Raw genomic sequence first — 13,623 nt, forward strand, 5'->3', positions numbered from 1 at the left:
TACATTAAATCACTGAGCACGCCAATCTCCTGGCAGATTGTGTTTCTGTGCCTCTACCAAAATCCTTCACTCTGGATATGCAACATAAACCATTAGTGTGATTCAATCCCAGAAGCTAAGTGACATCCCTTCATATAACATTCATTAGCTCTTTTTTCTTTTCCTTGTTTTCTGGGCAAATAAAAGTTTAATAGCAATGCCATGATGTATGTATTAAAAAAGAAAAGTGATTCCTTTAGTTGAACAAACCTCCTCAGGGTCTGAGTTTAAAGACAAAGTGAAATGAAAAATGAATACAGAAGTGGAAGTGCACTTGACTTAAATGGTGGGACTTAATGGTATTTTAGCGTACTATTGCTCTCCGTGTAAAAACCTGAATGTAATCCCACCAGTGTCAGTGGAGTTCTGTTTTCTTACCCAGCAGTGGTGAGTCTCCTGTTGAATTGCTAGGATTGTTTTTTTTTTCTGTCCTCCCTGTATGTTTCCTACCTACTGCCTGCCAAAGGCTAGACGGATCTCACTGACTTATTCATGAACAGCTAATAAAGTGGTGTGCTCGATACTAACTTGATTTGGTCCTGACCTCAGTGATGTCACTAAAGGACAGGAGCAGTAAGTGTCCCCGATAATGTTACCTTAATGCTGGCTTCATCAATCATAATTTACCAGTTTAAGAAAGCCTTTCACAGATGTGCATCTGCAGCATTACTCAGTCTCTCAATCCCAGCAGGCCCTGCCGAGGAACTGAGGGCCAGAAATAGAATGCACTCAGTTAGTTATTCAGGCATGCTTAATACACACAGATGAGGGACTCCAAGAAATGCTTTTTCCCTCAGCCTATGTGGGACTGTAACTTTAGAATCTTCAACCAGCTGGATTTTTACATTGCGTCTTAAAAGAATAACAGATGTGGTTTTGTTCCTACATAGGCTCACACATGCACAAGCTGAAACACATATGAGTTGTGGGTTTTCAGGATTGAAATGCATTGTTCTACTATCACTCATGTCTGAGTTGGAGCAATTTTAAAATTAAACTGCCCTTGTTGTACAGTCTATTTAATTAGGGGTACAGAGATATGATTTCCTTATTTGACACCAAAAATGGTATGACTACAAGCTGCTGGCAGTGATATTGACATGAAATCTCAGATGATGAAGAAAGGACATGAAATCTCAGATGATACCCATTGATAGGACTTTGCGTTCCAGCAGGATGCTTGATTGCCATGGTCTTAATGGGTTTTAAAGTCAACACTTGGCTGTGGGCTATACCAGTCTGTAGTGGAGACAACTGAACTTTAAACTGTTGTTTAAATTATTTTGCCTCATGTTGATAGGTCTCCTTAGACCGAGTCCTGTATCTGCACTTCCTCTACTGTGTACAGATTAGAGGACTGAGGCTTCACAGATGACATTACCATTCTGAATGAGGAATATGTTGCATTTTAAGGATTTCACACAGCAGACGATGAGAGTGGTAACACAAAGCTGATGCATTGGATCTCCACATCTCAGCTCCCCCAGTCCTAGTCCCACTCATGTTGTTAACAAACATTATTCTAATTTTAGCTTTGCTGGTCAACCCCCCAGTGAAATGGGATGCGATATGATGGATGTGTTCTGTATGCTGGGAGCTGGAGCGGTGTGTGGGGTGGAGGGGTGGGGGGCAAAACACACTTGACCTTTTGGACAGGATTGGCAGGTCTGGCCGGGGGAGGGCGTCTCGTGATGGTAACCTTTTGGAAATCCAAATTCATTCTCCTTGGTCAGCTTCGCTCGCGTGTCAGATCGAGGACGGCGGCTATACATAGTGATATTAATAATGAGGCTTTGTCAAGGCGGCCGTGACGTCTGAGCTTCAGCCTGGAGGTTCAGGAGGGAAATGGAGTGACCTGCCAAGCTCAAGCACTGTTCTTTTCCCATTTCCAGTACTAAAGGACACAGTGCATTTTAGGAAGTCCTCACAAAAAAAAGTAGCCAAAGGTGGTATGGCTTCTTCCTTGTAAATTATTAAAACACGAGGTCCTCATTTTGTTGATTATTATGCTACTAGTAGCCCTTCAAAAATCCATTTCCCAATTTAAAAATGTTCTTAAAGTTCAGCGTATTTGATTTTCTAAAGAAAATTGTTCTGGATATTATGGTTGAAAACATATATATATATATATTCCTAATGCTCTTTTTTTATAATCTGTCGGACATTTCTAAAGCACATCCGTGTAATTCTGCATACAGTGTGATACTTGTACATATATATTCACAACTACAGGCCATCTGTGTAAAGAAGACATCCCAGATTGGTTTCAAGAGGACGTGCAAAAAAATGTAATTGGTCTTTGTGACAGAAAAGCTGCAGGAAGAAACAAAGTTCTACCTCTCCCTGTTTCCATCTACATATCTGTCATTTGCAATTGTAATGATGTGCCTTCTGGGTAGAGCAGCCTTCGAGTTCTGTTGCCTGCTTGGTGGTAATAACTGTTATTCTCGGTTGTGTAAATTCAGCAGCAGCGACCTATATTACTAACGTAACTGAGGTGCTTCTGTGGAATGTGGAACTGAGGGGATTTGTGGCAAAGGGGAGTACAGAGTTCTTCAGATAAACTGGTCTACTGACACTCAAACGAGTCGATGGGCTGAATGGCTTTCCCTTGTTCATCGTGTTTCTTATGTTTTTACCGTGCAAATTATTATGACAGATCACTTGCAACTGTGCTTCAGTTATAATATGAAGAATTGTTCTTCATTAATGTTAGAACACAGTGTTGCATCATAATGCACTGACATTGAGCATACAGATTTTTCTCCAATACACTACCTAGCAGTAAGCATAGAGAACATTAGAAAAAAATAAATGAAGAAGCATAATGGAGTTATGTATCAAATATATTAACTTTATTAGTAGTATTAAGCAGCTGACCAATGTTAAATATTTTGCATTTTCAAAACTGCAAAGATATAGTAAAACAGTTCAGAAATGCAACTTGTATTTTCAAGCCTGATTCTTAATTATGCAGTCCTAGTATCAGCCAATTGTCATATGCTGACTTTGAGAAGTTTTGATATGCCTATAGAAAATGTTAGCACTCGCATATCTTTTTTGTGGATTATTGGTTACCTTCAGTGTATGAAATGCCCCCAAAAAACACATGCTTGGTAAGAAATGGATCCTTTTGTGTTTTCATGTACAAAGTAAATGTATGAATACATAGAGGGCCCATGGGTAGCCGATTAGAGTCAACGCAGCAATGCTATGGCTCAATGAAAGTGATAGGTGTTCCAGAATTTCTGATGGTAGGACCACTGCATCATCATGTCACTAGATCATTCAGGTTCCGTCTACAGACCATCAATAAATCCAAAGAGTACTACCAGCTTGCGGTACCCAGACTTGATCAATAAGGATTGGTCCATAACACAAGTGTTCTTCTTTTGGGAAACACCTCTTAGTTATGAGGAACCTTAACAAACTTAAACTGTCACTAAAAGTATTACAGCTTTGTTTTTTTTTCTTTTTTATACACTTCACTGTCGATTGACTTTTCCCTTTTATGAAAGGCACAAGCCAAGGACCATGGCCTGGACTGCAGTATTTTTCTTCGCCGTCACCTTTAATTCCTGTTTCCCTTGACAGGCCTTGGAGAGTGAGTTTGTGTCATGTCAGCTACATCAGTGGATTGACCTCATTTTCGGATACAAGCAACGTGGCCCGGAGGCAGTCCGCGCTCTCAATGTCTTTCACTACCTAACGTATGAGGGCTCCGTCAATCTGGACAGCATCACGGACCCCGTCCTCAGAGAGGTAGGCCCGAGCAGGGAAAGCACGCACATGAATTGTGTAAACACTGTGATTACACTCATATGAAATACAGCTGTGACCCTGCATTATGTAAACGTTTCTTCCATATTTCAAAGTGCAAACCTCTCTTGCAACACTAGTCTGCTGTTGTTCACGTATTTCCTCCAAAACAATGGGGTCAGTGGTAGATTTAGCATGTATAAAGTTTGGTACCGGATATTAAACTTAAAATGTAGGAACAATTTGATCTTGATTATTCATCATTGCACAGTCATAGTACAGGTGCAGTAGAAATTTCCTTTCACAGTAACATGTGTTTGAAGCTCTCAGTCTTTGGTAAAATCTGTATGAATGTTACACAATAGCACACAATAATTCAGGTCTGTGATTCATGTACAAATGAAATTAATCTCATTTTATGAAGTGAAAAATATTGCATTTCTAAGCCCTTTCTTATCTGTAGAATTGTCTATTATGGATACTTGCAAACCATTACATTTGAGAAGGTGAATATGTTTTCATATTTATATAAACTGTGCAACAAGCATTTTTTAATTTGGTGTGTTAATTTAACAAGAGATGTTCTTGTCCTGTGGAAACATGATGAAGATTTAAGGGATAGTATTAGTATTGTGCTCCTTATAAAGAAACCTGTAGAAGTACTAGATTCTAAAAAAAAAATCTGCCCCTTAGAACAGATGCTTGGGCAATAATACACATTTTAAGCTCAATACAACAATTGTTTAATACTTATAAAATGTCCTTAATTACTAATGAATTAACAGGTTATCAACAGGTGAGAATTCCATAGTTTATGGGCAACTGAGTGTTGATAAGAACATTCTAAACTAGATTTACTACCATGTTGCTACTATTTTACTGATACCATTTTACTTAACATGTTTAATTACTTAATACATAAAACAAGTATCTGGTAATGTATCTGGTACTTATTAAATAAAAAAGTATCATAAGGTAATGATGGCTGTTAACAACAGAAAGAGTTAGTATTGTTGATGCTATTTTGTGACAAAAAATCATCCAAATATTTTCTGAGGCAAACACATATACAGAGATACTGGTAAAACATTTTCAGCTGCATACATGGATTTGTTTATAAGCCAATTATCTTATTGACACGGGTATAAAACACAAAGACAAGTTAAAATACAGTATGTCCCAGTGCATTTTAAAGGTGCTGTGTATTTTTGTTTCATGTTTATTAATTGTGGACAACTACTGAGATTAGAAAAAAGTAATTTACATAGTAAATTTATGAAACAGTCTTTATAAAAAGAGCCCTCAGACACATTTTGTTTTTGCGCAGTCTTTATAGGATAGTGTTTTTTTGTGATATTCTACCACTTCCTTTCTTAAAACAAGCCCCTAATCCTTGGGTTGTCTTTAGTTATCTTTAACTTTAAGTTATCTTTAATGCATTCCTTTTAAAGTACGTATTTATTTTACATTTTAATTCAGATGTTGAGCCACAGACTTAAATCTTACAAAGTAAAATGAAGGTATTAAAAATGTATTAAAAAATTAAGATAAGGATGTAAATGTCATTTTCTAGTGCCCAGTGTTCCAAACCAAAAACATAATGGCTTGAATGCCAGTCATCTCCACTTTAGAAAAAAGTGATTTCAATCACCAGTGCAAATTTTATTTCATTTGTTTAGCTTTTACGTCTGTTTGCTTTTACACTTAAAAGCTTAAAGATCTGTACTTAAACGGTCAGTTCTGTTTTGACTCTGTATCTGTTCCAAACACACTCCTCTCTGCACAGTTGCTACTGGGCCAGCTAGGAACAGATGGCAATAATGAGCCTGGCTAGCAAGGCTGGGCAGTCCAGCCACCAGTGGAAATGCCTCTTTTACCTTATGGAGTAAGAATTCTGTGGCTTGTATTGTACTGTTTTGAAAGTCACATAGGTGCTATGAGCTGTGAAGACATTTATTCTGTCTTGAGTATTTCAAATGTACTTTATTAAGTTAAAAGCAGTTCCAGTCATCTGTGATGCATTAATACCAAATCAGATATATGTGGTGCATTATTAAAGCTACTGAAAATTTCTAAGTAAATATATGCACTTGCGTTTGTCCAAAAATACAGAATTGCATGGTAGACTATCCCCCAAGAATAAATGTGTACACTATGTACTGTACAGTACAGTATTGTTCAGGGGATCTAAAAGCCATCACATTTAAAGTATCTCTGTAGCATTCATGACCTGCATACATCAAGGCAAAAGTGTCATCTAAACACCCACAAGAGGCCTGAGTCTCATAAGGCCTGCCTTCTATTGTTTGAGTTCTATCTTTCACCTTGTGAAAACTTTCAAAGGGATATCAATATCTGGCACACTCTTTGATTAAATGTCTAGTGTGATCTGGTAAATTTGAAATGCATTATCTTGTCTATAGCTAATTAATAGACTTAATATAAGCAGCACATTTTTACCAGTGTAGTTTTGAATAGCTTAATTGAAAAAAGATGAAATTGCAGCAGCTGGCATGCAGTGTTGGGCTTATAGTAAGAGATCCTCACACCCCATGATATCAGCCATCTGCTGTATGCAAAGTAAGTCATTTATATACTGTCAGCACTGAGAGTGTTTTTATTTATCAAGTGACCAATATGCTAATCACTCAGAATTAGTTTTCATGCAATTAAAAAATATCGAAAAGGAAGCAACAATTTTGCATTTTTTATTTTTTCTGAACCTTTCAAGATTAAAGAATACTTTTCAGTTACCATGTTCAATATATGTTAAAAAACTTCCCGTTTTAATATCCCAAATCAGTAATAGTATTTGGTGTTGATCACCCGTATTACTAGTTGTTACATTCTCTGGCACTGTATTGTGCTTCAAAGTGAACATATGATCTTTAGTCTTTATGTCAAGTCTGTTCTTAATAGAGCCGCTGTCAAATTTAATCATGGTTCACCTTCCTCCATGACTGATCCAAAGACAGATATCTCCTCTATTCCTCTCCTTCTAGACATCATTAAAAAGCAAATTCCACTGGCTAGCTGCTAATCAAAAGTAACAATCACCTGGTTGCCACTGAAGGCACCCCCCAATTATAGGTTTTTCTGTGGGAAGGTATAAAGGAGAAGGTTGTGCTTGAATTTGGCATTACGGATTTGAATGAAAAACAGAGGCAGAAATCATGAAAACTATAAAGCCTTCAAGTGAAATAGCTGACTGAAAAGGGAGAGAACAAGAGAGAAAATTTCTTGAAAAGAATTTCACACATTTTACCCGAAAGCGTGCCAATTCCTAGAAAAACAGTTTTGTCAGTCCAGTCTTTTTTTCTCAAGCCACTCGTACAGCTGCTACATAATTTCCGCTCTATAAGAACAAAAAAATGAAAATCTGGATTGCTGCAGTGCTGAAGCCCTCACCCAACCCCTCCCCCCCAGCTCTGCTCAAATCATTTCATGCTTTTGTTCATTTATTTACCATGCCAATTGCCCTAATTGTCTAACAGTCCATTGGCAATGGCAATGTGGCTTTCTGCTGGGACAAAAGTGTCAGCTTGAATATTAAAAGTAAGACTTTTCTTGTTGCTCCTTCATCTCAGCACATCATCTGAATTTACTGACGCCAGGACAAAGGCAGCCAACTGGGAATAGGTGCACTGTCACCTTTGTTTGCGGAAAGCCAGTGGAAGAGTTAAAAGCCAAGTTAAAAATGTAGCTACTGTAAGGGAGGTTGGAGTATTGGCTCTTACATCACATGGCTAAAATAAATGTATGAATAAGAAACGACATTATCTGAGTGACTGTCTCCCAGAGTATTATCTTGCCGCTGATGACCGTGTAATAGTGAAAGCTACTGTTCCCCAGTCATGAGCCCTTCCCTGGGCAATAACCAGAGACGTCTTCACTGGGAGACATGTTGAAATGTGACGATCAGCTCCAGGGTATTGATTCATTCCTGCTTGACAGGTGAAACCGCGGCTGTGGCGTTAACCGCGGCAATTATGGTATTAAAATGTCAAGAAATTAGAGGTCAGAATAATAGATAATTTTCCTCCTCATGTCAAATTAAAACTCCGACACCCTCTGACAGGCACAGCAGCTCCAGTTGAGGACATTATGACAGCTTAACTGAGCCTGCTCTTGTAACCGCGGTGATTCACCATGATGTTTATCATGACAGCATTCTCGTATGGAAGAACATGACAGCAACCTCTTGATACACACCCTGCTGATTCTGAGGGATGTAAACAGACAAATTATGCATTATCTTTTTATTGGGGCTTGTCGTGTGTCCTTGAGTTGAATGTCTTTTTTGTTGTTGTGCTTTTTGATTTTTTTTTCCACTCAGTTTACAGGACATGAGAATACAGGACAGAGAGAAACAAAAGCAAAACTATCTTTGAAAACAACACTGGCATAGATTATTACCAGAAAAAACACCTTTTATTTGTATTTTACATCCCTAAATGCCCTATTAAATTGTTTGTTGCTGGTACTAGCTGAAGGGTTCTGGATATTTAGATTCAGGCCTTGGGCCTAGCAAGGATGAGGTTCGCTTCCTGTATGTTTTGGGATTTCTTTTTTTAATCCATATTAATAACATCTTTTGAAACAAAATCTGCAGTATTGTGTTACAGTGATAAATAATTTGATAGTTTTGGTTGAAAACCTTGATACTCTGAGCTGTCATACCTCCACTGAAGCCAATTACACAGAACATAAATGAGACATGTGGTTGCCAAGGGCTGCAGGAGCAGCAACTGCTCATCAGTGTGAAATGCTTTACATACTTGCTGTAAAATATACAACAGACTATCATTCTTTCGTTTTGCTTTTTACATGAAACTTGTCTTCCTCCTGATTAACACAATTTTTAACTCTCTCTGTCTGTTTATATGTAAGATATATTAGTCAATCCACATTTTGAAGTCATACAGAGGCTGTGTCGCCAATGGCTGCCACATATCATATGCCCATAACTGTTTTGTTGTCATTTATCAGTATGTATTGTTTGTTTTTATGAGGATCCCACATCAGTATAATCCCATTTTATAACATGCTAACACACATAGAGTGCTGCTTTATCTCCTAAGCATCCTAAATACTGTATGCTTTTCCCTAAACCACTGTCTAATGCTGCTCAATGTACAGTACACATCTTAAAGTAATCTGAGTCTGTTCAATTTGCTCTACAACACAGTCAAAAGCTTTACTGAGCTTTGTCAGGCTTATTTTGTTTTATACCTCTGTTATAAGTTCCTATGTTCTATCTAATACCATGTTATTCATGATATTGTAAACAGTTACAGTCTGTGATAATACCCTACGATAACATACTCTGGGGCACAGTTAGCCAGACCTTGTCCTACAATATTTGTTTCTGGTTTCCTTTACCATGATTTTAATGACTTAATTGAACCAATGTGGTTGCTATGAAATTGAATCAGCTGTGTTTTCCAGGCCTGAATCATTTGGTAGTTGACAAGGGCCTCTAAAGCCTATAAGGAACCCACTACTCAAGGAGTGCCGACCCCTGCTCAAGAGGTGTGGATCAGGTTGTTGTCAGGATTAGGGTTTAAATTCCAACATGCAAGTAATCTCTTGTATTGTTTGCGTATTATTGGATTTATATTATTCTATTCATACTTTCTTAATTTATCATAATAAATGAATAATGTTTGCAAATCCTGAGCCAAAGTCTGTCTAGTTATCTTGTCAAGAAGAATTTCTGTCTCATGAATTATCCAGTTGTAGGAGGTGTTCATTCCTTCTAGATTTAGATTTAGTTAGTGAGCACTATCATACACCCATCTGACTCAGATGATAAGCCTGTCTTCTCTGTTTGACTGAGTTGTAGCAGGTAGATGCATGATTGCATTTAGTAGTGTTAAAATTTTCTTGTGGCCTGTCACCAAACTGGGAAATACCATCTGAAAGACATACTTGTTCACCTTTGAGGCCTGCTGTCCAAACAAAGTGTAGATAGAAACAATGATTGACATACAATGTATTATGATAGATGTTTTGTGCTCATCTAAGATAGGCAGTTATAGCTGGGAGGGAAATCAGCATATGGCTTTTACACTATGCATTTCTTATCAGCAAAAAAGCAGAGCCAAAAGTGTATTAAACTAATTAGCTGGATGGTAAATATATTAGATGTTATTTTAAGATAGCCCTATCTTTCCAATCCGTTGTTTAAAAGGTTAGAATATTGACATTTGTGATACAGTGACATGTTTTGACAGTTCATCAAGCCAAACTGCATTCTATAAATAACCCTTAAGCCTGTTAACCATTGCCTTTTGGACTGCAGATCTCGGACAAATTGTAAAACAAGACACGCTTTCTTCGATGTGAATTAGAAAGAGTTTTTTTTTTAAATACAAAAGATCTATGTAAAAGAACAACCATTTTACATGATGCTTTCCATATGGCCTTCCCTGCTTTCTGATCTCCTATCGGATTACTTTATTTGAACCCAGACGTCATTCAGACACGACCCTCGCTCTAAACGCAACCTAAAATAGCTATAATGAGAATTCGTCATTACTTGATGGACTGCATTATGGAGTACTAGTGACTGACATTTAATTGTTGCCAAATGTGCAACATGCATTTATTCGAGCAGTGATACCCATCCCACTGTGCTATTTTAAGAGCACCATTTCTTTGATTATGTCCCCGACTGAGAGGATCGTGGAGGAAATTGGGTGCCGTCTGCTTAAGAATCTTGTATCATCTGGCTCTGTATATTTGTGCACTGATCTCTTTTTTTATCATTGTCATTCTTTCATTAAGGAAGAGCTTGACTGTACTGTGTGCAATCGTGGTGTACAATTTTTCTAAAATACGGCACGGCAAAGACAATAGCCCAACCACTGCCCCTTTGATGCTGAAGTGAAATGTTGATTGCATTTTATATAAAACGAAAGAGACCTTTTTTACTTTGATTGCACAGGTTTTATTTGCCAGAACCTTGGGACCTGCAAGGGAAGTCACTCCCGTGTTTGGTGCTGTGTTTGTGTCGAGCTGACAAACACAGACAAGCTCCCCTCGGATTGTTTAACTGGTGCTAGTCACAGCAATTACACCCCCCATCAAGAGGCACATTCAAAGAATGGGTTGGCTTGTTTATTTCGCTTATTTGTAGGCGTTCACACTCAAAGGGCTAATGTCAACATCCGGTTAATACAGTTCTTTAAAATGAATGATTGACAGTTCAAAGAAAAAATATATTTGATAGTGCTATGATAAGGATTCAACTTCTGTGTCCATTGTTAACATTGTTAAAGCTGTTTGTGTTATCAAGTCATCCACCATGTAATATCTTCACTCTTTCCTTTTATCCCTTTGTGCTCTTTTATTTTTTTCCCCTTTAAAGCTTCCAGATCCATATTTCATTAGAGACCCCCTCACTTTCCTCCTTAAGTCCACATTCGTGAAGGTATTTTCTTTCTTCATATGTGTCCGCTTTCCCTTTTTTTCCCCCCTTTGCTTTGTTCTAAATACAATAAAATCTAGGGTAAACTCCAGAAGGTCCTAACTGCATGTCACTGCAGGTTAACATTTCCACGTCTAACCCCAGTGACTGGAAATGGGAATGGTTAACTGAAGCATGTTAATAGGAAAGGCTTGTCTCTTCGATACTAACACTTGGATGACTCTGCAAGCTGGGAGAGGAGCACCCCTGTGAATTTTTAGTGCATTTCTCCCTTCCAAGTCATGGCTGAGTTAGGATTTGCTTGCATTGTCAAGTAACGCATTGACCCATCACTTTGATGCATATTGATTGTGACACTAGCTCTCTTTTCCCTGCAGGCCATGGAGGCACAAATACAGAATTTTGGACAGACGCCATCTCAGTTACTTATTGAGCCACATCCACCACGGAGTTCTGCCATGCACCTGGTGAGAAACAACGTACTTGATGGGATTTTTTTCATTTCATTTTAGATGTTTTTTTTTCCCCTTCTTGTCCATTAAAAAAAAAACGTTTCTGCTAACAGAGTCTGGAGCCGACTCGCAGAGTTTTGAGCCTGTGTGAGCTGTAGCAGGGTGAAGGTTGTTAAGCAAGGGTGATGACAGTGGAAGGATTGGTGTTTGAAACGGTGTCCCTGGGTCAAATTCAGACACGTACAACTTGGTCACTCTGCATCTCTGCTTTTATCCTCTTTTCTTTCTTGCCCTTTCTCTGTCTCTTCTGGTGTTACGTACTGTTTCCTTTGGGAATCGGTAATAAAATATCTACAGTACAGTACCTTCAAATAGCAAACACAAATATACTGTATCAGAGCAGTAGTATTGAAGGATCTTGTAGATAAATAAAAAAGAAACTTGGAATGTGAAATGTGTCTGATCATCATCATAAAGCATCATTATGATGAATGCATACTGACTTTTTCTTCTGTGCACAGAGGTATCGCAAAAGCTTCTTCCAGGCCAATCTCTTTCATCTCTCTTTGGTGCTGTTCAAGAGTAACCTGGCAATAAATGCATTTCTAATAATTCTGTATTTCTAACCACAGTTTCATTTCTAATTCATCTTCTAATTGTTGTGATATTTTAATATTTCCAAATTACAACTCAATTAGCAATTTCAGTTTTCCAAATTATTTGTACAGTTCGATACAAAAGTAACAAGCTCAGGGGCTCTTCAAAGCCCTGAATCTATTCATTTCTATGCTTAACATTTAATCCCACTAAAGTAGGGGTAGCAGAATGCCTTCTGTATTGTTTTTACCTCCTGAAGCACAAAACACCATTCACCTGAACCTTTTGCAGAAACCTCCATACATAATTAGATTAATTTCTAAAACACTAAATTGCACTTGAATGAACTGGCATGTGGTGTGCTAATGATGCACAAAAGGGATCGGAGGCTGGAAACATAACAGTCCTGTGGCAGTGTCTACAAAGACACGTCATCTGACTGGTGACATTAGTCAGGCAAAACACATAGCCAGTTTTGGTATTTCGTTTGCTGAGGTTAATCATTTGCATATTGCTATCTGAAGCTGCATATATGTGGTGAACAAGAATTTTACTGCTTCAATGTTACAGCATATACATATGTGAAAACCTGACTTTTGTGCCTTTCAGTCTCTATAACTAGTTGAGATTGTTGTGGATTCTGCCATTAAGGATTTCTTTCTTATTCTTGCCAGGAATACTCCTCATCAAATGTATTTAAACAAAATATAAAATGTTGCGAGAGAAGTGTAGCATGATTCTATAGGTATAAAGAATCATAGGTACATTACACTTATGATCATATGCCATATGTTAAAATAAGTTGATAATCAGTTGAAGTTTTTAAGTAGTTGTTAGTTGATCAAATGTTTCCCTTGTAAAATTTTAAAATGGATAACAGTGTTTGGAGGACTCCACCACTGTACTGTACCACCACTGTCAGAAAACCAGTTTGCCGTTCGTTAGCTTACACAGTTATAGTGAGATGAGGCTCACTATACAGCAGATATCCAGGACTAACAGCAACTTTTTCAAGCACAGAGGCTGCAATTCAATTTTTTAAAGAAATAATTTGTAATTGTGCATATTTGTATTGCGTGCAATGAGGCTTAATGTAGTGAACCGTAAGTAATTGAACAGTGAGAAATTTCAGTGATAGCCATAGTCTAAGTAAAACTGAATTTGAACCAAAAAGAGAAGGAAATAAAAGCCCTGACACTTTTTGTTCAGATTCCCTGCATGAAGACATGCCGGTTGAGTCCCAGAGAGACCTTTTAAGTAAATTCTGCTTAGCCACAGAAACCAATTGATTGAGTCTGCGTTATAGCTTGGATCTGAGCTCGTCATTCAGTTAATAAAACCCGA

General features: G+C 37.8%; 1 protein-coding gene across 18 annotated transcripts in view; it reads left to right on the plus strand.

Annotated features, from left to right (window-relative positions):
• nbeaa (neurobeachin a) overlaps positions 1 to 13,623 on the plus strand; it is a 361,778-nt gene that overhangs the window by 328,856 nt on the left and 19,299 nt on the right. For all 18 annotated transcript variants that reach the window (XM_088639451.1, XM_088639435.1, XM_088639437.1 and 15 more), the window contains 2 exons: positions 3,634 to 3,801; positions 11,608 to 11,697. In XM_088639451.1, coding sequence (XP_088495577.1) covers positions 3,634 to 3,801; positions 11,608 to 11,697 — 258 coding nt within the window. The remainder of the gene's footprint in view (positions 1 to 3,633; positions 3,802 to 11,607; positions 11,698 to 13,623) is intronic.

Source organism: Lepisosteus platostomus, chromosome 7 (genome assembly GCF_059453375.1).
Source record: "Lepisosteus platostomus isolate fLepPlt1 chromosome 7, fLepPlt1.hap1, whole genome shotgun sequence".
In the NCBI taxonomy this organism is placed as follows: Eukaryota; Metazoa; Chordata; class Actinopteri; order Semionotiformes; family Lepisosteidae; genus Lepisosteus; species Lepisosteus platostomus.